The sequence below is a fragment of the Dendronephthya gigantea genome, unplaced genomic scaffold (assembly GCF_004324835.1).
Source record: "Dendronephthya gigantea isolate DGI-Jeju-01 unplaced genomic scaffold, DenGig_1.0 000038F, whole genome shotgun sequence".
Classification (NCBI taxonomy): domain Eukaryota; kingdom Metazoa; phylum Cnidaria; class Anthozoa; order Malacalcyonacea; family Nephtheidae; genus Dendronephthya; species Dendronephthya gigantea.
The window spans coordinates 701,926-728,087 of record NW_021163048.1 but is presented as its reverse complement, the minus strand read 5'-3'; the positions used below and the strand labels follow the sequence as shown (position 1 = coordinate 728,087).

The 26,162-nt window shown below is 36.0% G+C and overlaps 3 protein-coding genes across 5 annotated transcripts; 2 read left to right on the top strand and 1 right to left on the bottom strand.

The window, feature by feature from the left end:
* Positions 1-6: 6 nt before the first annotated feature.
* LOC114526464 lies at positions 7-3,241 on the bottom strand. Its single transcript, XM_028548072.1, has 6 exons — positions 3,033-3,241; positions 2,071-2,224; positions 1,484-1,708; positions 1,010-1,109; positions 714-824; positions 7-554 (listed from the first exon to the last, which is right to left on the bottom strand). The coding sequence occupies exons 1-6, from the start codon at positions 3,087-3,089 to the stop codon at positions 473-475; spliced, it is 729 nt and encodes a 242-aa protein (XP_028403873.1). The 5' UTR covers positions 3,090-3,241; the 3' UTR covers positions 7-472.
* A 926-nt stretch (positions 3,242-4,167) lies between these two features.
* LOC114526329 (metabotropic glutamate receptor-like protein A) lies at positions 4,168-8,348 on the top strand. 2 transcript variants are annotated; one of them, XM_028547910.1, is made up of 10 exons: positions 4,168-4,265; positions 4,832-4,985; positions 5,376-5,508; positions 5,815-5,925; positions 6,022-6,135; positions 6,469-6,615; positions 6,822-7,010; positions 7,117-7,281; positions 7,381-7,443; positions 7,684-8,348. In XM_028547910.1, the coding sequence occupies exons 1-10, from the start codon at positions 4,256-4,258 to the stop codon at positions 8,332-8,334; spliced, it is 1,737 nt and encodes a 578-aa protein (XP_028403711.1). In that variant the 5' UTR covers positions 4,168-4,255; the 3' UTR covers positions 8,335-8,348. The 2 variants fall into 2 exon arrangements, with proteins under 2 accessions (XP_028403711.1, XP_028403712.1); XM_028547911.1 differs by lacking the exons at positions 4,168-4,265; positions 4,832-4,985; positions 5,376-5,508 and adding an exon at positions 5,686-5,712.
* A 488-nt stretch (positions 8,349-8,836) lies between these two features.
* LOC114526327 (epidermal growth factor receptor substrate 15-like 1) lies at positions 8,837-21,812 on the top strand. Of its 2 annotated transcripts, none has more exons than XM_028547908.1 (30): positions 8,837-8,969; positions 10,697-10,741; positions 11,641-11,730; positions 12,004-12,051; positions 12,295-12,390; positions 13,573-13,638; positions 14,268-14,303; positions 14,417-14,464; positions 15,131-15,232; positions 15,669-15,830; positions 15,924-16,023; positions 16,532-16,595; positions 16,692-16,770; positions 17,151-17,264; positions 17,529-17,596; positions 17,733-17,805; positions 17,920-18,018; positions 18,174-18,236; positions 18,336-18,383; positions 18,575-18,652; positions 18,974-19,045; positions 19,317-19,526; positions 19,697-19,777; positions 20,122-20,148; positions 20,216-20,249; positions 20,402-20,505; positions 20,669-20,707; positions 20,851-20,973; positions 21,177-21,461; positions 21,556-21,812. In XM_028547908.1, exons 1-30 carry the CDS (start codon positions 8,934-8,936, stop codon positions 21,709-21,711), a joined length of 2,646 nt encoding a protein of 881 aa, XP_028403709.1. In that variant the 5' UTR covers positions 8,837-8,933; the 3' UTR covers positions 21,712-21,812. The 2 variants fall into 2 exon arrangements, with proteins under 2 accessions (XP_028403709.1, XP_028403710.1); XM_028547909.1 differs by having other exon boundaries at positions 21,543-21,634.
* Positions 21,813-26,162: the final 4,350 nt, after the last annotated feature.

Here is a 26,162-nt window from a genome sequence, read left to right as displayed (position 1 = left end):
GTGAAGTAATTTCGTCTTGTTTAATAAACAACGTAATACAAGTCGCCTCTGCTTGCAGTTTCAGTTTCATCTTTCTGTTTAACCTTATTTCCTATTTATTTTTAAAAAATGAAAAGACAGTTATATCTGTCTGTGTTACCTACTTTACTGCTACAAATTTTAAGGGCAATTAACAGTACCACGCCCACCTGTGACGTCCCTGTATTATATGAGGGGATCATAGGGGTGCAAGTGACCCTGAGCGCCGGTGCTAATTTTTTTACTAAAAGAGTCACCATAGATAAAATATATGCGTAATGTCGTCAGGTGTGCGGAGGTCTAAATCTCACAAATATCTTATTTGCATCAATGTCTATGGCAGGCAAATAACCTAATATTTGAGCTTGCATGGCTCGTCGAATTATTAATCGCGATTACAATGTAAGTCTGGCTCTAGCCGTAAATCCACCGAGAGCCTTATTTTTTAAGAAATCTAGCTCAGTCGTAGCAAAATAGAAAACTGCGTCCATTCTCCTTCTTCTGGTGATCTCAGATCTCCAATTATATCTTCATTTCTATATTAAACAAAATACATTGTGAAACAGGTGGTTTGAAATACAGGAGCTTATGAAATCATACACAATTTCAATTTACGTTTCCCGACTTTGGTGCATGCATCACCAAATTGGTGCTTGTAGCAAAAATTCCACTTTCATAAATGAACCACTGATTACCTGAGCTCAGTTTTGTTGAAGATGATATGAATGTTTATAACAGGCACAAGAAGTCTAACTGCTAATTTTCTCTTGATTTCCTCAGCATTGTCGTAGCTTTGTAAAACCATTCTAAAACATGGGATATTTCATCATTACTTGCCTTTAAATATACTGAAATGCTGCTAGCATACAAAATCTCAATCAATAGAGAATTATAACTTATAAGAGGATGTATTAGGATTATATCTCTAAACCAGGGCATTGGAAATCCTATGTATAGAGCGGTGCTGAACGGTGAACCGGTATGCGCATACCGAATCATTTCTTTGGACTGGGTTGAGCCAGTGTTTCCGCTGTCAAATGTTAGGTCCGAGTCCAAACTAATCGAATCTGCATACTGAGGGCTTACAGGATCTGAAGATGAAGATTAAAAAAATGCTAAAGATAAATGCAATGCAATTAATATAAAATACAATTCATCGAGCTAATATTTTTCACACTTTACAATCTTTCGCCAATTTTATTAATTTTAGGATGTCCTCTAAACTGTACTGATAAAAATTCCTAGTTTTAAATTTAGTTTAATAGGGGAATCATCACAGGGGTCCATCACAAGTTGTGAAACGCCCACTTGGTCATGCAAACAAACATTGTTTTGTGTCAGGGTACACAACCTATGTAGCAACCGTTAAATGTAATTTCACTAAGGACACTTTCATCTTCGCCCTGTAGTCATCGTTGGTAATTAGTACCAAAGTAAAAAATATTAATTGTAACAAATTTTAAACCTTGTTCTAAAAATATTAGCTCATAATAGAGATTGTTTGCTTTTCTAAATGATTCTGGCCAGCTATATCCTTTTCCTTGAGGTTTGTACGACTCGTGCTTAATTCCAGTATCCTTGCTATTAAAATTCGTGCCATAGACATAATATAATTTCTTAGACTGGTCCTTCTTGGGGCCCTTGAATACGTAATAGAATTTGAATGCGTCTTCAGGGTTTACCACAGCATCTGTTCAAAAATGAAAAATACTTCTTAATGAAATGCTATTGCAGTTACTGTAGGAAAAAAATTGAATACGTACTTATAAAAGAACAGACAACATAAATTTACATTTGCCTTAGTTTTCAATTAAATTGGACAAAATTTACTTTCGTTTACTAATTTGTAGTAATCAATCATTCCTTGTTTTAATGAAAGAAGAAAGGTAGTTTTGGAACACTAAATAACATATCTTTTATACAATTTAAGTATTATATTTTTATTCACCACTATGACAGAGTATGTTTTGGCATGATGATTCTTGGCCATTTATAGGAGAAACAATTAATGATCTTAAGCGCTGTTCAAACTCACTCTTTTGAACCATTTACCTTCACTATAGTCATCAAGCTTAGGATGATAAAAATAACCAGTTTTTGTTTTTTTAGTGGGTACATCTAAATTACTTTGCTCCCTTGTAATATCACGATGCCTGACTGTTCCATGACCTAAATCCAGTAAAGCAGGCGAATGTGCTGCAAGTATCTGCAAAAATATTGAGTTAATTAATAGAATTATATCACCACCTGGCTAGGAACATAGCAGCACACATGTGTAATGCAACATATCAAAGTACAGTAACATATCTAAGGTTCAGACTAAAGTAATTCATCTACTCTTTTCTTCATCAATGACCTAGCTAATGGACTCTGTTCCCCCTGAGGTTCATGGGTGATTTTCTGTGTGACAACCCTTTCTCTTTAGTTGTTTTCTTTATTGTGTGTGTCAGAGATGTTTCACTATATATATACTTAGAACCTTAATATGAAGAGAGGAGTGTCTCACATGAATGTATGACTCACATACAAGAAAGAGAACAGCCAAAATTATTTCTGATTGTCACACACATACAGAGAATAGTAATATAAATTTTTATTAGCTACAGTACTCATTCTTCGTAAACGGTAATTTAAGACCTTTAGAAGGTGGATAGGAGTGTGACTATTTGCCTATCAGGTTGTGACAGAGACCTGCATTCAAACATTTTTACAAATAAGCAATGTGTGCTCATTGTGCTGAAACTCAGATTCCACTGTAGTTGAAACAGAACCTGTGTGACCATCAGTAACCTGTGTGATCGTGCGTACCAAACCCTAACTTTCCAGTCAGCTGGATTCTAACAAGTCACTTAATAATTAACCCTGCTTTCCAGGGTCACATGTTAGAGTTTAGAACGTCTGTAATATTATCTACAGTATTCATAGAGTAATTATTTAATACGATTTGATTTTTTAATATGCAATATCTTCAGTGAACGACATCATACTGACGAAATATTGTTGGTCACACTCACTTTGTCATGATCGCTATTCTTGCCACTACCCGCGTTATTCGATACAGCCGAGCCCATTTGACTTTAAAAGCAATAACAGCTTGCATTTGGGTTGGAAAAATTTGTTTCCATATTTACGCTGGGATCAAAATCGATTTTACATTTCGTAGCAACCAGAATATGCGAAGTTCTACAACTGATTACTTTATTGTTGTTTGTTGTTGTCATTGGTGTTCCAATCATTCATAAACGTCATGTTAATTTCAATATAGTGGGTTATGGTGTGTGTAGTTACTAGTTAAACCTCGGGACTACCTTGGGATTTGCTCTTAGACTTTCTAAATATATAGATTTTTATATACAAAGTCAATTTCTGCCATTTCTCAAATTAACATTTATGAAGAGACATTTTCAGCCTTTTTGCAATCCCACACTCTAACGGTCACGGGTGTAAGTGGTGAAGCCATTTTTCTTTGATTTTTTAATTTTTCAGAAGTTGTAGAGAAGATGCGAATTGACCCAAGTGCAGAAGAGTCGAGAGCCTTATCAATTCTGTACCCGATAGTGCATTATATGTTGCCCGGCGACAGGGTTTGAATTATTTAAAATTATCTCTTGAATCTACCTGCATAAGCCATCAAAAGCAGGAGTGCATAGGGATTGGGCATATATTAATGAACCTGTACAATTCCTTCCCCGTTCAGTTGTGTGCAGCGTGTGCGCGTATAGCGTTCACAATTACAGACAGTGTTAGTGCACAATATTTAACAACTCGTATTATTAAACTGAATAATTGTATGTATAACGACAACAGGTGCCACAATATTGCATGTCCTGTCGACTCGTATAATGGAAACATGTTAACCACGCTACACGGATATGTTTTCTACGCTCGGTAACTTTCAAAAAAACTCGCTGTTTAAATCGCTTACGATTCAACACTAAGCAAACTTCGAACACGAGACTAAAATATCCCTAAGATCCAGACGATCTAAATCATCTAATTGCATGTGAGATATCCCTTTTGTTCATATTCTCACTGTTATACACTCAATCTCGAACGCATGAATTAAGCGTATCACTTTTTATAAGTTTTTAAGTGTTTGACCGCAATAACCTGCAGCTCAGCTTGTTTTAGCAACGTCGACAACTCATTGACACCGTGCACTACGTATTTGGAAATGTGAACTGAATAACGATAAAGTCTCTACAATCAGATAACTTTCTCTGTGTGGTTTTCCAAAATGAATTCAGGTAGGCGAAAGCTTCATAAAATATAGGTTAATGATTGTATATTAATCACTGAATATCACCGTAGCCAAAAATAATATTATTGTTGTGTTAGTTGATTCGAGCAGCTTTCTGGAGCAGATGTTTTTAAATTCTTCATGAGGCCGTTTTTAAATTCTGCATGAATGTAAGATATATTAACCAAACTGAATTGCTTCTATGCTGGAGATTTCCTGCATGGGATACTACTGGATATTCATTATGGCAAACATAGTGTGTTCTTGTAATGCCGGACCGTTGTGTGATTCTGCTCTCAGTGATTTCCCCCAATTTAGTGACTGCATCATAAATCTGTACATTATATAATTTAAACGTACAGACTGATTTACAACAATGGAGACGTTACTGCGTACCTGGTTATCCAGCAACAGACGTGTAGACAAATGTAAATTAATCCGATCTAGGTTTGAGGAAAATATCGTACATGCATGCATGCATGTTTGTGCATTATTGGTTAAACGCAAAACGGGAAAAAATAACTTCCGGCAAATTCACAGATATATATTTATTAAACCTTTCTTTATTAAAAGGAGAAATGGAGTCCACTTTCCCAACACCTTCCATTGAATATAAGTATGTATGGATGAAAGAGTCTGTATTCCTTGCGATCCTGGGATTAGATGGACTGGCGTTTATATATTGCATATGTTGCGCGCTTGGGATATTGATTTACAGAAGACATTTGTAAGTATACAGTGCAAGGGCCAATTGCATGAAGGCTGCTTAGTGCTATCCACCTGGCAGATTGGGATTTTTCAACCGTTGTAAAAATGCATAAAAAAACAAAACAAAAAGATAATCTCTAATTCAGTGTTAACACACAAGGTACCTGGCCAGGGGAGCCAGGTTAGACGGAACAAGGGGCAATTTTGGAGCAATTGAAAAAATCACTGTCTGCTAGACAGCACTACCCTGCTTTCGTACAACCTCTGTTGTATCAAACAGCATTTTAAAATACAGCGAAGAAGAATTTGTGCTCATGTTTTGAAAATTCAGCCAAGATAAAGAAAATGCAAATCATCAATTGGTGTATTTTATTGCACAGTCGTTTTCACCGTATTTTTTCCATTCCAGGATATTTGCGAATACAGGTTGTGTTCTTACTTACACGTTCATTGTTGGTTGTATCATGATGCTAATGTCTGCCCCATTGTTTGGAATTGACAGTAGTTTAACCGACAAAATAAATATCCCTAAAGCGTGTATGGTAAGTTACGGCACTTATATTTTGTGGAAATAATCTGACTCTAAAATGCACTCTAAATGTAGTAGTGTAATATAAATTAACTTTAACATCGAACTTTGATGACATTTCAATCATGCCATTTTAATGAGTCATATTATTCATATAGGTCGGTTGAGCTTTTGCATATCCTCCCCCTTCCCTTTAATCCACCTCTGGTGAACAATGGTGACAACCCGTCTTTCATGTGGTTTTTTTCTGAATGATATCGGAACAATCGCTTAATGCATGAATAATAATTATAATATGATTTCTTACAATGCTTTCCAGGCTCGTATTTGGCTGCTTTCTGTCGGGTTCAGCTTAAGTGTTGGTATTATGTTTGCTCGAGTTATTTTTACCGCTTTTATGGAACTGATCAGAGAATTCAAAAATTATCAGGTATATTTTCAGCTCTATTTTGGTTGAAACTATATAGAAATGAAAATTAGGCATTCTGGCATAACCAAATTATATTATTTTGATACCTATATCTAGATTACGTCATATGCTACCATGCTTTTCGTGGGTAGTATGGTAATAATCGACACACTGGTAGTGATAGCCTGGCGCCATAGTTCACCTCCACGTAAGGATTACGTTACAAAAGAGGTAGAGATGAGATTCTTTTTTATTTTTTATGATATCAATGATGGAGACTGCCTTTAGTTTTTTGTGTGAGAATCCGAATGATACTTGTTTGTGAAGATTACTTCTCAGCAAACTAAACCTAGTTAACGTAACAACTTAAAAAACATATGGAAACTATTGCAAGAACATATTAACAGTGCATGGATGAATTTTTAGCGAATGAAGAACAATTGCGATTTCGATTCGAATTCGATTTTTCCCCACGAAGCACCATACCTGGTTCCATATTTCCCAACAACTACACATTTTTTGTACGTTTTGCCATTTCTGAACAAATTGAATTTTATTATATAGATAGAACGCATTGGTCTGCGTGATGAACGGAGAACTTTGGTGGAAACCTGCAACTCGGATAAAGAGTCTTTGTTGATTGGTTTTCTGTGTTTCTACAAAGGAGGACTATTGCTTGTGGCATTGATTATTTCTATATTTAAAAGAGAGGTAATATTAACTAATGATAGACTCAGGGTTTCTCCCGTTGTTTTTACCACCGTACTTATCCCGTGAATTGCTAATCTTCCACAGCTCTTCTGAAAGAAAACTTTCCCATATACGTTAACATTACATAATCCACATGAAAACGCCAACACTTTCTACAACCGCATTCTTTTTCCCCGCCAAAAATGTTTTTATTATAATTTTGACAGGAAGAAGAGTGGCGTTCTAAAGATTACAACCAATGTAAAGTGGGACTGTTGTCAGTTCTTGTCGCAGGAGTAATAGGAACGTCTGTTGTTCTCAGTTTACCATTTAATCCAAACAGAAGCTTCGCTGTTGGCGGAGCGTTTCTCATATTGGAAGTTACCTTCTTAATGACATGGGTGAAAGCTTCAAAGGTATTTCCTGATCGAGAAAGTTCATCGGATGTTCAGTGAAATATATTTATATAAATGAAGATCAACGAATCAACATGTTTTGCAAACTTACATTTCTTTTCTCCAGATTTTCAATGCGCACAAATGCAAGAAGGGGCAGGCAATGGAGTTTGGTAAATACTCAATTGAAAAGAGTCTCACACCACATGTTCCGTGCGTACGTCCTGTGTATGGTTGCGTATATGACATTAATAGTAAAGGATTCTTGAATGAAAGTTTTGCCGACAGTGCGGTAAGTCACTCATAATGGTGCACCCTTGCCGTCCCCCTCCCCCCCCCCTCCGTATAGTTCCCGGCATAGTTTTTTATTATATTTATTTCACATGCACAGTATACTATGGAGACGATCAATTCCGAGTACGCCAAGGAAGAAAGCCAAGATGATGATAATGAGGTACGTGACAGAATACGAGTATAAGACGACCATTGAAGGAGAAGCTTGTTGACCTCTATCTAGCATAATGTCATCAGGTCAAAGGTCATATATATAACAGTTATACCACCCTAATATTTTACTAAGTTGACATCACATATTATAGTTAAGGCATACTTTCCTACAAATACTTGAATCCATATTTATATATTATTCTACTCCTATATATCAATCATCGAATCAATATATTTTCGTTTGCAGGATGGTGGAATGGGCTTTGACAGCAAAGTGTCAGAAGATTTCTTACCGTGTGGTTTACCTTCGGAAGAGGATTATAACTTGAAACCATATGATCCTGACGCCGAAGAAGAGGTAGAAACTGATGATGAAGCTCAGGATAAACCCGAGGGAGGAACATCTGATGACTACACAAGCAGTGATAGCAGTGATAACGAGGATCGTGAAGAAGACGAAGACGCTATGTCAACCGGGGACGTAGCCGCCAGGAGCACTGTCTCGCTACACATGAACAAGTCCACGAAAGGAAGCCAAGTTCTCAGTGAAACTAGCGACCCACAACACCTATCTGAGTCAGTCGGAAGTAGTCAAAAAGGTTGGTGGAAACCACTTTTTAAAGGAAAGAAGGAACCACGGAAACCTGCAGATCAAAATAATAAAGATATGCAAAGTGATAACAATAATTGGGTTCCCCCGGTGGCTCCTACTGCACCCAATAATGCACCTAATACGTCCACAAAACCAAGTGAAGAAACAAAAGTTGAAGAACATGAGTCATCATCATCTGAGAGCGAAAGTGAGACCAACGCGACGCCAAAAAGATGTTTCACACCCCATGGTGGAAGCGCGTCAGAGGGCGACGATTCTGACAGTTCTGAATCTGATAGCGATTAAATTGTTTTTGCATCATATTCACATTTATATGACTGTTTTGCGATCCTGGTGTATTGGTACGATGATAACATAATGTTTTACAACACAAAGACATTTCTTATCAAGCTATGCTTTAGACATTCTGCACAGTACAATTAATTACTTGTTCATTACGCATGCTGAATTATATAGCATAAGGGTTAAAGAATAAATACCATGTAAATACGTAATTGATACTCTGCCTCTGGTCCCTGGGTACGCGAATCAAACTTCCTCCTGAAATAGGTTTAAATGTTTTGCACTCTGGACTTATGTATAAATGCCATTTCGTGCACGTCTGATGTTTGACAATTTTATCTCGTGCAATCATGCATACCTTCCGGGAAATTCCAGAAACTACCTGGAACAAATTTCCAGAATATTTTCGTGGAGATATTAAAGGCAATCAGATTAGATTCACCCGTGGAAAAACAACTTTGTCGCAAGAATAGTAATATAATTTCCAGGAATTGTTGCTGCCGAAGTATAAAGGTTCGTTAATTGATTGAGGTTGTCGGCTGTCGCGCATTCCTGGACCCGAAGGTATAGAAAAGCTGCCAAAAATTACCAAAGCTGCCACTATGGCGGTGTCGAATACTACGACTTCGTTGTCTCAGGTTAGTGGTCAATTCTTAGTGATTATTTTGCCATATATTTTTATTTTAATGAACAATTTGTTCACTTTATTCCAAAATATGTATAGTTGGTTTCGATTTCTTTCAATGTATGTAAATGTTGTAATTTCAATTTGTGTGTACATATTTGTCACGAAGTGTACGGATTGTGTATAGATAATGAACTGTATTCTGTATAGAATATTGACATTCATTGCCAGGCTTTGAAATTTCTATCGATTAGCAGTATATTTGTTGCTAAAATCCCGTACATCAACAAGGATCAATTGTTATAATAGGATGTGTCATGGGCCGGTTGATGTTCTTATTTCAAAATACTAATTTTATAAGTTATGTTATAACCAATCAATCCAATTTAATGGGTCACTGGTCGCAAATATCTACACGAATTCAGCGTTGAAGCTGCAAAATATGCTTACTTTTCTACTGATCGTTTTGTTTACATTCAAAATCAAATTAAATCCATAGATGATCAGTAACTACTCAATGTACTTTCTATAAAGATATATACACACAATATGTTTCATACAAAAGTAAAATCTGTAATAGGTAATATCAAGCTTCAATAAGGTATGTCTTAATTTGATTTAATTTGATATTGGTTTATATCAAGTTTCAATGGTACTATGTTTTTTTCTTCATTCGACTATATTTTACCAATGGCAATGTATCTTCATTCCTAAAATTTTGTGAGGGATGTACACCCCTGGTTACAAGATGATAAATATACCCAAGCCATTATACTCCATTGAACAAAATCAAAACAATGTACATTCAGGTCACCAAATTTAGGTTCTATAACCAGCATTATTGATTAACATGGGATAAAGTGACTTTAGTTGGTCTTGTCTGCTAGGAATGCTAAAAAGAAGATGAATATTGTCAACTTTTTTGGTGTCTCTCGATCAGCATGCATTAATTCCCCTTACGGTTGCATTTAATGCATTATATATTACACTTTTCTTGATTAGATTACATGTCCATCTCTTTCAGTAATTTGTTACCCTATAGCACCTTAGTAGGCATGTGTAAATCAAGAGTTTTGATACTTTAACTTATCATCACAGAAGAAACATAAATCTCAAGTCCATCTATGAGTCGATAGAAGAGCTCCTCTTAGGGGGAGCTATGACACAGTAATTAGTAATGTCTGCTTCAACAATGGATTGCTTGTATAAAAATTTTATTTTTGGGCCCTAAAAACAAATACTCACAACAATTAAAGACAGCCCTTCCCATCTTCCAGTAAAGTGTGTTAAGTACTGATCTCTGGCACTTTTATGTAATGGTTCAATGTTTTTTATGTATTATTCTAGTGCTTTAACAATTAATTTGTAACTTATTTGAAAGGCATATGTAGTACTGGAATAATGTATTTCTCTGTGTATGATTGATTTCATAGTGGAAATTAGATTAACTTTTGCTTGGTCTATTTGGGTGGGTAATTAATTAAGAAGGATTATTGGGATGAATTTCTACCCTGCTGCTTGAAGTAAATTGATGACCAATACCTGCCTGGCTAGCTGCTCCTTGTTGGATGTTAAATTTGTCAAGCACAGGGTTAGCAGCACCCAAACCTGGGATAACCCTATCAGTAATGAGTATTCTTCATGCTTCCCACTAAAAGGTCATAATGTGGATATGTGAAAGGCACCCTCTAGGCAATATATGTATGCTGATTTAATAAAGTTTGTGTTCTTCCATTCCAGCTTTCAAGTGGTCATTCAGCACTGTTCGAGAATTTATGGAGACAGGTAAACATTTTCATACATCAAGCTGCAATATTTGAATAGACAACTGACAAGTATAAGGAGGACTTTGAGAGTCTCAAAGGCCTTTTTCCTGCTAGTGTGGTGTAAACCTCAAAGGGCTTTTGTCAGCAAATGAAGTTAAGCCGTAACGAAACGTTCGTGTCAATTAGCGAAGTAAATCTGTTAGATTTATTAACTTGTAACGAGCACCGTGTATAGATCAGGTAGCAAAGGTGTGGATAGTGGTTGTAATGGTGGTAGTGGAAGGCAAAGTTAGACCTGTTTTCTAACTGTTATTCTTAATGAAAATTGTTGATTTGGCAATGCGGCTAAATGAGACTGCTTTGAGGACAGCGGTGCTCTTGTTTGATCGCTGCTCACGCTACGAATGGTATGATGGGTTATTGTGTAATATTATAACATAGATTTTCAATGGTCGAGCTCCCTTGACGGATTTTTCTTGCTTTTTGCGCAAAGTTTTTCCCAAAAAAAAATTACCATTGTAGATTAGACTGGAAAAGGAAAGAAAATAGTCATTAGTCTGGGCCAAAGGCTTCTTTTCACTTCGGCGTTTATACGTACGTGTACGTACGCACGGGAAAGCTTAAATTGTTATATTTTTAAATGAACGACTTATAGAATGAAATGAAAGAATTTAAGTCTCCGTATCGAGGTGTTTCGTAGTAATGTGAAACTTGAAAAGATTGAAACCTTTTTGTGCAGCCTAGCGGAAGCTTGAATATATCAATGATTCGCAGCTTTCCTGTCTTGAATCGATTAATGAATGAATAGTTACTGATTAATGATATATGATTAAATATGATCTGATAATTGAAGCGTTTTTTCGTTCGTTTACACGTGCACTTGATTTGAACATGCCCTGAGTCATGTATTTATTTTAGGCGGATGTCTTAGGAACTGGTCAACTCAGTGCAGATGATGCTGCCAGATTTCTTAAAAAATCTAGTCTCGGTGATTCAGTATTGCATGAGGTAATGTTACTAATACAAAGTGTTGACAGTATTGCAAGTTCTTGTCAATCTTTGTCTTATGTCACCGATTGCAAGTATGATATAAAGAAATACTGTAGTTCATTTACACCGGGTGTTTTTTGACAGCAATATCATAAAGATTTTTTTTATTCATGGAAATGATTTTTTCATTTCATTGTTTGAGATACTTGTGTATTTCCTGCTTCAAAATATCAATTCCCTTGTCCATTATTCGTACTACTATTCGTGTTGAACTTTTCTTTCAAATTGTAGATATGGAAGTTAGCCAATCCACTAGGAAAACCTCATTTGGATAAACATGTAAGTTATTGAAGAGCTGTGGTCATTTAGGGCCGTGTGGGCTTACTGGGCTATCCCTAACAATTCAACCGATGTGTTGCATATGACGAGGATATCTGGTAGAAAATGTACTCGATATGCAAATGTACTGAAAATTTATCATGCTTCGTCTTATAAAGACATTGATGGATAAACCGTATTCTTTAAAGGAACAAACAATTTCCCCGGGCAATTTTGATGGTGTAAATATTGCTTATATTATAGGGATTTTATGTAGCATTGCGACTTATAGCAAATGCCCAAAATAGCAAAGAAGTCAGTCTACTTCACATCTCCACACCAGGTCCTGCTCCAAATTTGGTAGGTATGAAACAAAAAGCTAAGTAGACGATATAATATAGGACGTCACCTTGGGCGAAGTCTCATTATACACTGGCGGTCAAAAAGAACTGCTCAAATGTTGCTATTATCGTATGTGACAGGAATCATTACCATCTATCTTTTATTGCACATTAACGATCAAAAAGAACTGTTTAGATACCAATTCATAAAAAGGAAGCGAACATAGGAGAGAGCTTCATAGGCATTTTGGATAATTCTCTTATTCCAAGCAATATTTCAATAATGTAATGCAACCTGCCAGACTTCCAAGATATAGTCAAACAATGGTTTCAGGAAGAGGGCGTGACAGAAATGGATTGACCTGCACGGTAAAAAGACCTTCGCCCTATTGAAAATCTATGGGACAATTTCAAGGGGATAGTGCAAGAAAGGAATTAATTCATAAAGCGTCCATGATTTATGGGTTGCTGTAAAGGCTGTCCATAGGATGAATTTCTTTTGACCGTTAAGATTACCACCTTAACAGAAAGTATGCCACGCCGGTGTAAGGCCGTCATCATTTATAAGGCCAAAGGAGGGTCAACAAAGTATTAATATTTCATATAGCTTAGCATGTAATCTAGTCTATATTTACTCGTATATATTGTTAGAGGGACAGTTACGTTAATTTGAGAGCATTTTAACTTGTTTTGAGCAGTTCTTTTTGACCGCCAGTGTATAAACTCTTAATACAAACTATTGATTTTACATTTATAATACTTCGTCGCGGGATTTTACATACATAATACTTCGTCGCGAGATTTTCGTGAAGTACCTACAGTGTCGCATTCCGAGGTCTTAGCACGGTTTCATTGGGGTTCCTACCAAGACACTAAAGAGGCATTTTATACCGACAGAGAAGCCTCGTTTGTATGCATAGATCATGACTGGATTTATCGTCCGCCTTGTGAGATTCATGATTTATACCCAACCAAATTTCGTGAATTAGGTCATTGGTCACATGCACACTCTTTATACCCGATACAAATTAGATTGATAAGAAAAATCAGAAAAATACAACCACTAGTGTTTGTAACTGATTTTGCATATCTATTCAAACCTTATTCATTACAAATTCATTTCACAAGTTGTTTACAACACTCGCGGCCGTGTTGTATTTCATATGCAATTTCCTTTTTAGTTTTGTTTTTTATATCTTAGGGTGAAATGAAAATCTCATCTGTCATACCAACTTTGCCTAGTGATAGCCTGGGATGGTTAATTCAGGTAGGCCCAGTGATTTCTAACATGCATAATCTCGACAACTCGATCTCTTTCCTATTGTTTAGTTATCAAAAGACCCTTCTTTGGCTAAAATAAAATGATCAGTTTCGGATATAGCTCCAATTAATATAGGTTTTTTAGAATATGCCTAAAGTCGAACAATGCCTCGAGATAAAAAATTTCAGTGATTGAACGATCTTGTAATTAGCGTTGTCGTGCTTGCAGTCCAAAACGCAAAACTATATGAATTTGCAATAAGCAAAAAGCTTTTTAGGTGAAATAACCTTGCTTAACCTTGCCTTGGGAGGTTTAATGTTGATACAATGTTGATGTATAATACTCAATATGTTCATGTCTATAGCTTTCAATCTTCCCAATCTATAAGCCAGAGATTAATTATATTGTAGTTAATTAAGTTTTCATAATATTTGTGGGGAACGAATATTGATTCAACAAATCGGGCATGCCTTCAACATAGCGTTGGACTGGGCGTCAAAATGATACGGAAATGCTTGAAAACGCTCGGAAACAACCTCCGCGTGCACATCACCATAGTAATCACAGATATCCAAAGTATATTTTCAAAGATGAAAAACTGACAGAATTTTATTGTAACTAAACGTCCTTTTTAGGGAGCGGAGAAGTCAAAGTATGATGGGATATTTGAGGTATAATTCGATACTATATTTCTATGGTTTCATGTTTGCTTTTAATCTGCATTGTAGATCTGCATTATGCATGCATGGTCAGCTAACTTTTTTCATGTTGCCAAACGTTATAGTCCTTGGTTCCTGTCAATGGTTTGCTCTCTGGCGATAAAGTCAAACCCGTAAGTACATATGCATGCTGCTTGATTCTGCTAATCTGCAATAGGATAAGTGTACTCTGCGTTTTAGGACGCTGCTAAAAAGAAAGTATAAGAATGTGAAACTTTTCAAAAGGATTTGCGGATTTAAATATGCACGGTTCCAGGGTGAATGCATGCAGCATGTTTTTTAGGGTCTGTGGTCCTTATGTGGGAAACCCAGCAAATCTATAAAAGTTTACATATGCTCTAGATAATAGATATGATATATAGATAATGTCTTTGTGAAATCAACAGCAATTTGATATACATATATGTCGCTTTTGAAATCAGTGGTACACACCCCTCTCCCTCCTCCATAGATTACTGTGGATCACAAATGCTATATGAAGATATTTAAGTTACTAACGTACAAAGAGCTTTTAAACGTTAGATATCGTTAGATAAACTCTTAAGCTGTTTTTGCGACTGACCCAGAGGTTAACTGATGCAGTAATTACCAAAAGTTTGACCGACTTGTCCTTAGTCTGCTGCATGTGGCCTAAAAACGCCTTATTTAAATGTTTTTTTATTTTTATGTTATCGAGTTTACAGACAGACAAATATAAATAATAGCTGTAACTTAACTTGCCGGGAGATGTAAAGTTAATATTCTTGCATAGAGGAAATATGATGAACACTGCTTTTCAGGTGCTGTTGAATTCTAAGCTTCACGTGGATGTTCTGGGGAGAGTATGGGATTTATCCGATATAGATAAAGATGGAATGCTAGATAAAGAGGAATTTGCCGTTGTAAGTAAACTTTTATATCTCATGACTTACGAAACACCACCTCTGCAGGAATTCAATATTTTTTATGCATATTTTTGCAATTTTCAGTGGCAAAGACTTTATACTGTAGATTTTTATTTCCAAACTGTTTCATCCATTTCTTTCTGAGAAGCTTCTCGTTCCAGTCATTTGACGACAATCATGCATGTCACATTAACGACACGCACACACTCAGTCAGTAATAACATTATATTTTACACTCCAAATGCGTTCATTATAGTTGCTAATATCACAGCATGCTTGATGTTCGTGGTCGTCGTAATAAATATGTTTTATGGCCCGGATATTTCATATTAACATAATATGCCACGACCGCGCGATCTCAGTCGCCACTCTCACCAGGGTCTTAGAAATCAATTGTATATGATTTCAAGCCTGGTAATATGATCTTTTTCAGGCGATGTATTTAGTGTACAAAGCTCTTGACGGAGAGACAGTTCCTCATATCTTACCATCAAGACTTGTACCACCTTCTAAAAGATCCCTAATTCGTGGTTCACCCAACGTGTCACCTGGCGTCTCACCTACCCCAAATATGATATCAGCTACTGTTTCGCACGTAAGCATTTCTCTCTCTTGTTGCCGAAAATTTAAAGCTCTTAGCAGCATAAACATAAATGAATAAATTTTAATATGATTTATATTACTTTAGGGATCCAATGAGACACCTTGGGTTGTGACTGCGGCAGATAAAGCAAAATACGACGCAATGTTCAAAACTGCTGATAAAGATAATGATAATTTAGTGACAGGTATTTTACTATTCGTGCAGAGGACTGGAAGGTAGACGATAAAGTAGGTCACACAAGTCAATAACAGTAGACTGCGAGCTAGGGGTCGTACAATCGTTTTTATTTTTTTTTGTTTCCTTATATGCACTGTTTGAAATGTTTGCAATATATTTCACCATAGTAACCACAAGTGCATTACAAAGTTGTATAATTTAAGAGATGTCTTGCCATAAAAAATAAGATTCACGTGAGGAGCAGGTTCTGATCCGTTACTCTTCTCTTGATATGTACTGGAGCTCTAAACGTCCCAACCAGTCTGAAATATTTTATATATACCACTTCCAGAGCAATTCAAAAACTAACAAGCTAAGTGCCGTAAGTTCCAAATAGGACTGTCTGTGTTAATGATTCGACTGTATGTAGGAAGTCTAAGAGTACATGAGAGTCAAATGCCATACTGGAGTTCAGTTGAATGAATGATTGAATGTTGGTGGCTATGCCACCCATATTGACGGGAAATATTTTATAGGTGATGAAGTAAAGAATATATTTATGGCATCTGGGTTGCCACAGTCGCTACTTGCTCATATATGGTAGGTTGATATCATTATCCCTTGGGCCTGTGTACATTGTAATCATAGCCTGGGTGAAAAGCCTTTACGGTGATTATTTTTTGTGTTTTATTACAGGGGTTTAAGTGACATGAATAATACTGGGAGGCTAAATAATGAACAATTCTGTCTTGCGATGTATCTTATCCATCAAAAAGTTAGTTAATTCAAAATAAATATTTCAGTTTTTCATGTTGTAACGAATCAATCATAGTGCTAACTATTGAACAGGTATTTAGGTTTTAATGTTTGATAATACTATCACATTTTGCACCCGCAAATATCCCGTTTCCGATCCTATATTATACCTCCCTACCCTAATCACATCTATCTAACTTTTATCACCCTCTCTAACCATATTACCCATCCTGACGCTAAAATCCCTCTCTAACCTTGATATGAATGATAAGCGCTTCCAATAACATCCGATGAACATCCCATCCCATCAAAAGTGGTATAATAACTGCCTAAAACAGACCAAAAAAACTTCTCGACGTTTAGACCTTAGTGCGGTATGTTTACTCCATTGTCTTACAGGTAAAGGGCATTGAACCGCCGCAAACATTACCACCTGAAATGATTCCACCTTCAATGCGCGCTGCTGGAAAGCCTGTGGTGCCCGCTAGTTCTGCCTTAGATGACGCAAGCAAGGTATATTACAGGTCTATTTGAAGTATATAGTGTTAATTTAAAAGGCCTAATAGTTAGTGAACCTCACCTTAAATCAAGATTCCAAGTTCGTTTAAGACATACATCCTATAGGCTATATTGTCCATGCATAAAGTTCCTATAGGCTATATTGTCCAGGCTATATTGTCCATGCATAAAAGCTTTCAGTTTCTTTTATACTTATTGTTTGATCGTATAATGAAGCCTGCCTGATACAATATTTGAGTATTACGATCTTGTTTTTAGAGCAGCAAACCATCATCAATGGCTGGTGAACTGGATAAAATAACGAAAGAAATTGAAGAATTGGGAAAGTGAGTTTTATCGCGGACATTGTCTTGAACGTGTCTATGAACAATCCAAATAGACAAGAACATATATTCAATATTACCTGATAAAACAGTGTGGTTAAGAGAATTAAGAGCTCATTTTAATTTGTTCTATATCTAGGACCAAGACGACGCTCCAGAAGGAAATCGAGGAGAATGAAGACTTAGTTCGCCACAGACATATTGAAGTTCAAGTGAGTATTGAAGATACCTAATCGTTTGTTGCCATATAATTGTTTTAATACATACTTTTTGCACATGTTTAATTAAGGCGGTAGTGTTACATATGTACGTTTTATATCCCGTAGGATTTAGAAAATGAACTTGAAAAAGCGAAGGACGAAATGAAACAATTAGAGAAAAGAAAAGACGACACTAAAAGTCAATTGGATAAATTAGATGATGATGTAAGTTGATATCAGAATAGGTTATCCGTAGTATACCCCTGTCTGTAGACGATTTCAAAAGGGAGTTATAAACATCTTGATTTATTCAGACTGTTATTGTTATGGTGACTGAATAATGCGCGTCTGGAGTGTTAAAAATTTGATTTTCTCTTTAGAAAGCTAAATATGAAGGTCTTCTCAAAGAAGTACAAACAAAATGCCAAGAAGAGACACAAAAGGTCGAATGGATTTTTTTAACATACAAATTCTGTCATCTGTGCATTTACAATTATGGCTGATGCGTGATTTCGTTAACATTAATCCCATATTTATTCCAGATAAACAGTTTGAAGTCTCAAATCGCCGAAGAAGATTTGGCCATTCAGGTTTGTACACCCTCTAAAGCATTGGTAAATCAAAAAGAATAAGTCATGGAAGTCATTAAGATAGAAGTCATCAAAATCTGTCTTTGGGTTACGTCCAAGACGAAAAGCTCTGAATCCTCCTTTTCGGCCAGTGGACCACGAGGTGGGCTTGTTGGTTAAATTTATTTATTTATGCGAATATTCAATTGTAGAGTCAAGAAGATAAATTAAGCGCAGCAAGAAATGAATTAAATAAATTGAGACAGCAAGAAACTGAATTAGAAAAAGAGGTTAGTGTTGCGTATACTGTATGTTTACGATTTCTGTTCCTGTGTGATTGATGTGATAACGCAGCAAACAGAATAAGAATTTGGGGCGGCAAATTATGAATGATAGCAATGTGTAATTATTGGGCGACTGTACAGAGTTAGACATCCTGCTTTGCCAATTTGCCAAGTTATTACAATTATTCATTTCTTTAGAAATTGATTGTTTCCTCAATCATAAAGAATCAAAATTTAGCATAGCTGACTAAATTGTCAGGCTACGTCACTGCCCCCAGCTAGTAATTTGACTACATTTTGAATATGTTTTTGTCCTTTTTCTTGTAGGTACAAGAGGAAAAAGACAAACTAGAAAATGTACAAAAACAAGTAAAAACGGTGCAAACAGAAATTTCACAAGTATGTTGACTGTATGCATGCGCTATGTCTAAATATATTAAGACAATGATTTGATGAATAATGACATTGCTATGACTGAGATTTTTTTCATTACACACTTAACAACTATGGTAAGTGTCAATGCAAAAATATTAACTAGTTCCTGCCACACGGCATCGGGAAATGTTACACCGTGGTTACACTAGTTGCTCATGGCTTTTAACAAGATTTCTAAGCATTCTTATCATAAGCTTTCGTTTATCTGAACAGACAAGTGTTTTTTTATCTACAGGTCCAAGCTAAACTAAATGCGGTAAAGGAATCAAACGCGACATTAAATGGTGAAATAAGTACCTACAACGGCTTACTGCAATCAGGGGGCAGTCTCAACAACCACTCAAATTCATTAGGCATGACAGAGTTCGCTCCTATTGGTTCAGATGGTTTTAGTGATTTGATAACGACGACGTCGGAGATGGACTCGATGAGTATGAGAGCCACCGTAAGTGCATCATTTATTGTTGTCATGAAGGTACCGCTGCACATTGCGGATGCAGTTCTATTTGTACAATTGCAAATCCTCAATTACAAGAAGAGTTTTTCATAGTTTTCAATACGCGCATTGAATTTTTTGTGAGGAGTGGAATAAAGAAAGGCGTTCGTTATTTACAGGCAGGAAGCAGTCCAGTTAGTAGCATAAGTGGATTCAGTGTTGGATCAGGAAGAGTGGACGAGGCTGTTGATGATTTTAAGGTAAAATGTTGGTAAAACGTTGTGTTAATTACACGGGAAGGACGCACTGTGTTCAAACTTGGTTTATAAAAAGTAGAAAAAATGGGCAACGCCCTTTTTTTTTGCAAAAAATTAATGTTCAAAAACAGTGGTAATCCTGAAATGGGGAAAACTTTATGGATACGACACGATAAGGGAGCATTCACATGACACGACTCATTAATTCATTCTGTTCTCTGCAATTGGCTATTGAAAAAATACTTTATTGAGGACTGAAGCAGGCACTATAGAAGTTAAATGAAAATCGTTTTCCCATCTAAACGAGAAAGTTCTTTATAAAATGTTAACACCTTGTTTTTGCCTAGGACAAAGACGGCGACAATGATGATAAGGTGAATAATATTCTTTGCCTATTTTCACGTTTCAAGGACTATTCCAATATAAATGTTCTTATTTTAGGAAGTGGATCCATTTAAAAGTAAAGATGATTCAGGTGTGTTACTAAAATTAACTTATCTATAGGCCTCTCTAATAAACAGTTTGCGTTATGACATAGTTTGCAGTCAAATCATGTTTCATCGCGCAGATTCTTTATAACTTCATGAATTTATTATTATAGTTAGAAATAATTTTTGGCCTGTTTAGAACCATCTGACCCATTCACGTCGGACGATCCATTCAAATCAGATCCATTTGCTCAATTCAAAACCGTCTCGTTCGCGGATCCATTTTCCTCTGATCCGTTTGAGGTAAAATTAAATGTGCATAAACGAACCAAGTGTATGTGCATGTAACTATTATTATTATTCTAGAACAGGTAAGCCTGGTATAAAATCCATGTCTTCCAATCTTAATTCCCGCGTCTTTCATCACGGACGTTACTTTTTAAAACATTATTTTGTCTTTCATCAGGAAAAAGATCCATTTGGTAGTTCAGATGGAAAATCGCCGGTATTTGTTGTGTATTTGTTTGCCTAGTTTTGCATGGGTTTTTCTTGAAATTAGCAAAAATATTTTTGTTATAAATTTTCAAGTTCTCAATGCTATTTCTCGTGCTCGTTGATAACAACTGTGCCTCTTGTTTATGGACACAGGGTAGTCCATTCAAGTCGGATCCATTCGCGAATCCGGTAGCCTCCGATACAACGCCGACATCATCATCTGATCCCTTCACCACTCCTGTAGATCCATTTCAAGCCACATTCCCTAATGAAAAGGTGAGTAATGCACCTCGACGCGCAATCTACCAAATAGTGATAATTTCAACGGTTGTATATTATCTATAAAAAAAGTTTAAAGCTAGAATAAAACTAGCTTATAATTAATTAAAATAAACTTATTGAGGTTTAATCTAGGTTATGCCAAACGTCCGGCAAACTTAGAACGACTTCGAAATAATTTTCCACTTGTTTTTTTTTAGAATTCCACAGATGATTTCTTCTCAGGGGATCCATTTAAATCTACATCAAAATCTAGCAGTTCTAGTAAAGATCCATTTCAAAGTTCGGATTTCTTTTCTGGAACTGATTTGTTCGACGGACGACCGGACGACGGTGCCAAAGAAAACAATAAACTTCCTGAGAATGATGCCTTTTCAAGTACCAAAACTGATCCATTTGGTTCCAGCTCTACCAAGAGTAATAATGATCCCTTCACTGCATCATTTGCGAGTTTTCCTGAACCTTCAAAGCAAAGACACAATAAGGTATACCCACTTAAAATAATCCACTTAAAGGTCAAACCTCCTGTCAGAATGTATTTGAAAAAAAAATAAAATAACGCTTAGTTGTCTTTTTAAGGGAACAAAAGCAGAAAAAGACATGATTGAATGGGCAAAACGACAGAGTAGAAAAGATGAAAAGGACAGACAAAAGAAATTAAAATCCTTACAAGATGAGGAAGAAAAACAAATAGCTCTTGCATTGAAAAAATCGTTAGAAGAATCAAATGCCTAGTAATTGCAGGGAAAACCCTTTTAGTTCAACTTGAATTCAGGATTTACTCCCAATATGAGAAACTCTGAATATAAAATTGAAATCGTGAACAAATTATATATAGTTATTGCTGCCGAGCCTCAGCGAGGCAGCACACTATTCTGGACGTGCTGATGTTTCTCCAGAGTTCACTCGACCCAGGCTTTTGCGCGCATTTATGTATTGTCGAAATTTGGATTCGATTCTGTCTGTCCGGAAAGATTTTTGTTCCGGGGGAATAATTAAGCGTGCGTATGTTTAAAAAATTAAAGGGGGACGTACGGATTATATCTTGTAAATTGTAACGCGTGTGCAGTCTGGTGCAATATTGATGAGCTGGAGTGCGAATGCAAACTGCCAAGTAAGTATGGTTTTTTCCTTTCTGCCGATTTCCATCAAGGTGATGAACTTTTTAGTATTTACTCGAGAGGCAAACAATGTGCTTTTATGAGTTTATCGGCGCTTCTTACGGCCCGAAATTTTCCCTTATCGTCGTGGTCGAAGATTACATTTAATAATGTCTTATTACAAAGGGGACAAAATGTACATACAAGCTCTTAATAGGGGCTTTATAGTCTTACCGTCAGGTGTAGATTTTTTGTCTGTGGAAAACTTAGGTACCAACATATGTTAGTATATCAAAGGAAGAAAAATGTATGTAATTGTAAAAGCTCTGAACTGACACTTAGTTCTAGACTGTACCAGTACAATTATGTTCATTTAATAAGTCGCCATATCAGCTGTGTTTTGTCATAACAACTACAGATAGCTGATCTGCCCGTTTTTTAAAACCCTAAAGTCATCAGCATGACTTTGCCCATGAGGCTCAACATATACTGGAGGGACACAAAGGATTAGCCCAATCATTGTACATGTTAGTTAGAGACAACTGAACACAATTTTATGCGGCAAGTCCCATTGAGAGTCTGAGAGAGTAAATAGTATTTACAAATTACAGACACCAATACTTGAGAGTTGAGACACAAACAGTTTCAGTAAACCATGAGAGGGTAATTGTACATATTTTATGAATCCACCAGTATTTTATGAATGATATCTTTCCTCAATATTTGTAGATGTCTAGATGATAAAATCATGTGCAATTCACATAATGCTACCAGGTACTGCAATTAATGTTTGCCAGGGTGAATTAGAGCAAGTTTGACCTATGATACATGCAGACCTTAGTTAAATAAAGGTGCATGGTGTATACCTTGTTACCTTCAATGCATCAATGGACATGAAACAAAAATAACAGAGTAAACTACAGTAATTACAAAACGAATCAAAGTGTTTAGAAAATGCAAATTAAATTATGCCCAAATTTACTACATTATTAGAATGTAGAAAGTATAATTAACTTTCACCTCAGCCTGTCATGTATGTAAATATAAACGTAATCTGACACCAACCCTGGTTAACTCGAACCCCCGGTAACCCGAACAGTTTTTCTTGAGAGTTCGAGTTAGCGGGGGATATATTTACATAATATATATTGTTAATCTATTGAATATCAGGAAAGCTTATCAATTAATACTTAAGCATCATAGATCTGTAACTTCTTAGTCAGTTTTATCTTGCCTATAGCAGTTTTATAGTTGTTATATTGAATTTGCTATATTTTGTAATAAATTATATATTTGTTCAAATGTTTACATATCAAAGTTTTCCTTATAATCATATATAATCAAGTATGATTAACTGTATGCTGCTGGTTCTTTTTCCACTCCAGTTAAGTTAAGCTATGTTCATGAATCTTGTTATTGTGCCCTCATTGTCACACTGTTGCCCTTGTTTCTGAATAAAACTGTTATCCATAAAATTCATCTGAACATTTAAATAAAGATTTTTAACTTAGCACTTTTGAGAAGTGTTTTGTCTATTTTAGGCAGTTGTTATACAACATTTGATACTAAGTTGTTTGAAGACGCTCCCACGCTGCTCCCTGGTTATATGATTATATTGTAAAGATTTTTAATTCAGATCTTCGGCAGCAATTTTTCCTTCTGATAAGAACGTCTAGTATATATATATATATGAATTAGAATAGTTTTTCTACGTAATTCCCGGAAAGCAAGTATTGTGGTACGGTAATTTTTCCACAACACGTATTCCAGAAAAGGAGTAAGAAATGTTGGAAGCCGCAATATACTTTTGCTGTATGATGCGGCTCTGTCAAGCTACTAAAGATTTCCTTGACATATTAGTGCGTGGTATACCTCCAGGGTGTGACCCTAAGAATTGCTTTCAGTCAGGGCAGCGTGAAAAGATTTTCTCAGGTTTTAAATTTCTTGAATCAATACCGGCCATTCTGTGTAACGATCATGGGATATACCATCGCTTATGTCATGGTCTGACTGTAGTATACATTTTCAACGTGTGTAGATAGTTTCTCAAGACCACATTAATTAATAAATGCCCTGAAATTGGACATTTACCTTCTATAGTCATTTACAGGTCAATGGCATGAAAGCAAAGAGGTTGGAAAGCAGACGTAATGTCTAATGTCAAATACACACAATTAACACTTGCCAGTAAGATGGCTGCCTTTCTTGGGCACTTTTACACCCCTAGGCCAGTTTTCTACTGACGATAATTTTCACGTGACGCGACATTTTACTTTTGTTTCAGAGCTCTCTGTTAGTGGAAAACAAGCATCTAAATCGTTTATTTGTTCATTTCTTACCTGGATCTTTGTGCGGGCGAAGCAGCTTCATGCGGGCCTGTTGCCTGTCAATAGACGGGCTTCAAGCCTTCAAAAAAGAAATTAAAGCGCGTTTTTGTTATGTATTTAGATCACTGAGCTATAATATAATTCCTGGAGGACCGGCTCGCGACCAAAAAGTGAAGCAAAAAACATGGCGGATTTCGGCGTTTGCTGACGCCAGATTGACGCCACTGGTTCCTATTCGCCATGGTAGTTACCACTGACCAAGGCTCAATTCTGAGCCCGCTACAAATGCACTCCCCCCTGGTTTTTGTTAAAAATAGTATTCAGTATTTCAGTTCTCATTATTATATTTTCCGAAAAAAATTTAAACGTCAGTCAATATTTTTGAACTGAAAACTTTTTGATCAGATATCGTTCGACGTTTTTGTGAAGATATGAAAGTCGTACACGTTACTTCTGTCAAAAACAGGAAACAAATACCAGATATATAATAAAACTTCAAGAAATTTGCCGAAACGAAAATGCAGTTGACTGACAGGTAAATATATTATTCATAAATTTCATTTTTTCGATAAAATTTCACCATTTTTTTTCGTTAACAGTCTTTAGATAGATGTCGTTGCTTATATATTTAATATTTGACCAAAAGACGGCGGCACGAGAAGTCAAATGTATAGTTTGAAGTTTGAACAACTACTAAAAAGATTACCCTATAGTTTGGAAGTAATTTATTTTACATATTACATACATATATTACAGGCATTTTCTTCCAAAGAACGCTAAAAGGTAACATAATGTAAATTCAAGTCCAAAGAAACAGAGGCTAAGAATCATTGGGAGGATGAAGATGTGCAATTTCAACCAAGGGTAGCCTGCCTATTTGTTTAGCTGGATTTCATTAGCCAGAAGAAATAGTTTTTCTGTACTGAACTATATCAGCATATATCATGTATATTGATGAGCTTATTAGCTTAAACCTATAAGGATGAACTATTAAATTGAAAGCTTCCAGGAGTCAGCACCATGCAGTGGTCAACACTATAATTGTCTGACTGCACAAGCTATGCTCTTTCCATGGTATAAAACCAATAATTATGGCCCCTGTGCAGGTCATATGCTTTTCTATATTTGCAAATGATAATGCAGAGGCTGCATTAAGGAAGATTAGAACCAGGGATGTTTATAGGCCAAGATAGCCATGGTAATTATTATTGATTATATGCAAAAGGGGCTTACCACTTACCAGCTTCTGTCAGATTAGCCTGCAATGACTGGAAAGGTTCTTTGGAAATGAAATAAACAAAGGCTTACCAATTGTAATATTTATTTTCTTTTAATAAAACATTGTAAGTTGTAAAAATAATAAAACAGTTTCTGTATTTAAGAATGTGTGTAGTTCATGGGTATAATAGTATGGTTGTCTCAATTTAATTCTCCAGAATTTTGCATAACATGCCTCCACTTGATCTACCAAACCCTATGTTATCCCTGCAAAAAGAAAGATATGTCAGAGATTAACTGTATGTATAATACACCCTGTAAGTGTTGACAAAATTAGTACAGATAATTTAGTGTCAGCCACTGAGGCCATGATGATGCCTCAGTTGGAAGTGTGAGTGAATTTAGGCAAGTTATTCTCAGACCTTGCTCCTTCAGATTATATTTTTGTTCCTATTGCATCTTTTATATACTTTGATCTAATATATCTTGTATGATTTTTCATGAAAAGATGGGTTATAGACACATTGATGATTGATCTGGT

Coding starts and splice junctions, on each gene's coding strand:
- LOC114526464 (XM_028548072.1), bottom strand. CDS start 3,089: ATGGGCTCGGCTGTATCGAATAACGCGGGTAGTGGCAAGAATAGCGAT. Junction 2,225..3,032: donor AGAATAGCGATCATGACAAA/GTGAGTGTGACC, acceptor ATATTTTTGCAG/ATACTTGCAGCACATTCGCC. Junction 1,709..2,070: donor GCTTGATGACTATAGTGAAG/GTAAATGGTTCA, acceptor ATTTTTGAACAG/ATGCTGTGGTAAACCCTGAA.
- LOC114526329 (XM_028547910.1), top strand. Junction 7,011..7,116: donor CATGGGTGAAAGCTTCAAAG/GTATTTCCTGAT, acceptor TCTTTTCTCCAG/ATTTTCAATGCGCACAAATG. Junction 7,282..7,380: donor AAAGTTTTGCCGACAGTGCG/GTAAGTCACTCA, acceptor TCACATGCACAG/TATACTATGGAGACGATCAA.
- LOC114526327 (XM_028547908.1), top strand. CDS start 8,934: ATGGCGGTGTCGAATACTACGACTTCGTTGTCTCAG. Junction 12,391..13,572: donor CAGGTCCTGCTCCAAATTTG/GTAGGTATGAAA, acceptor TTTATATCTTAG/GGTGAAATGAAAATCTCATC. Junction 20,708..20,850: donor GTTCAGATGGAAAATCGCCG/GTATTTGTTGTG, acceptor TTATGGACACAG/GGTAGTCCATTCAAGTCGGA.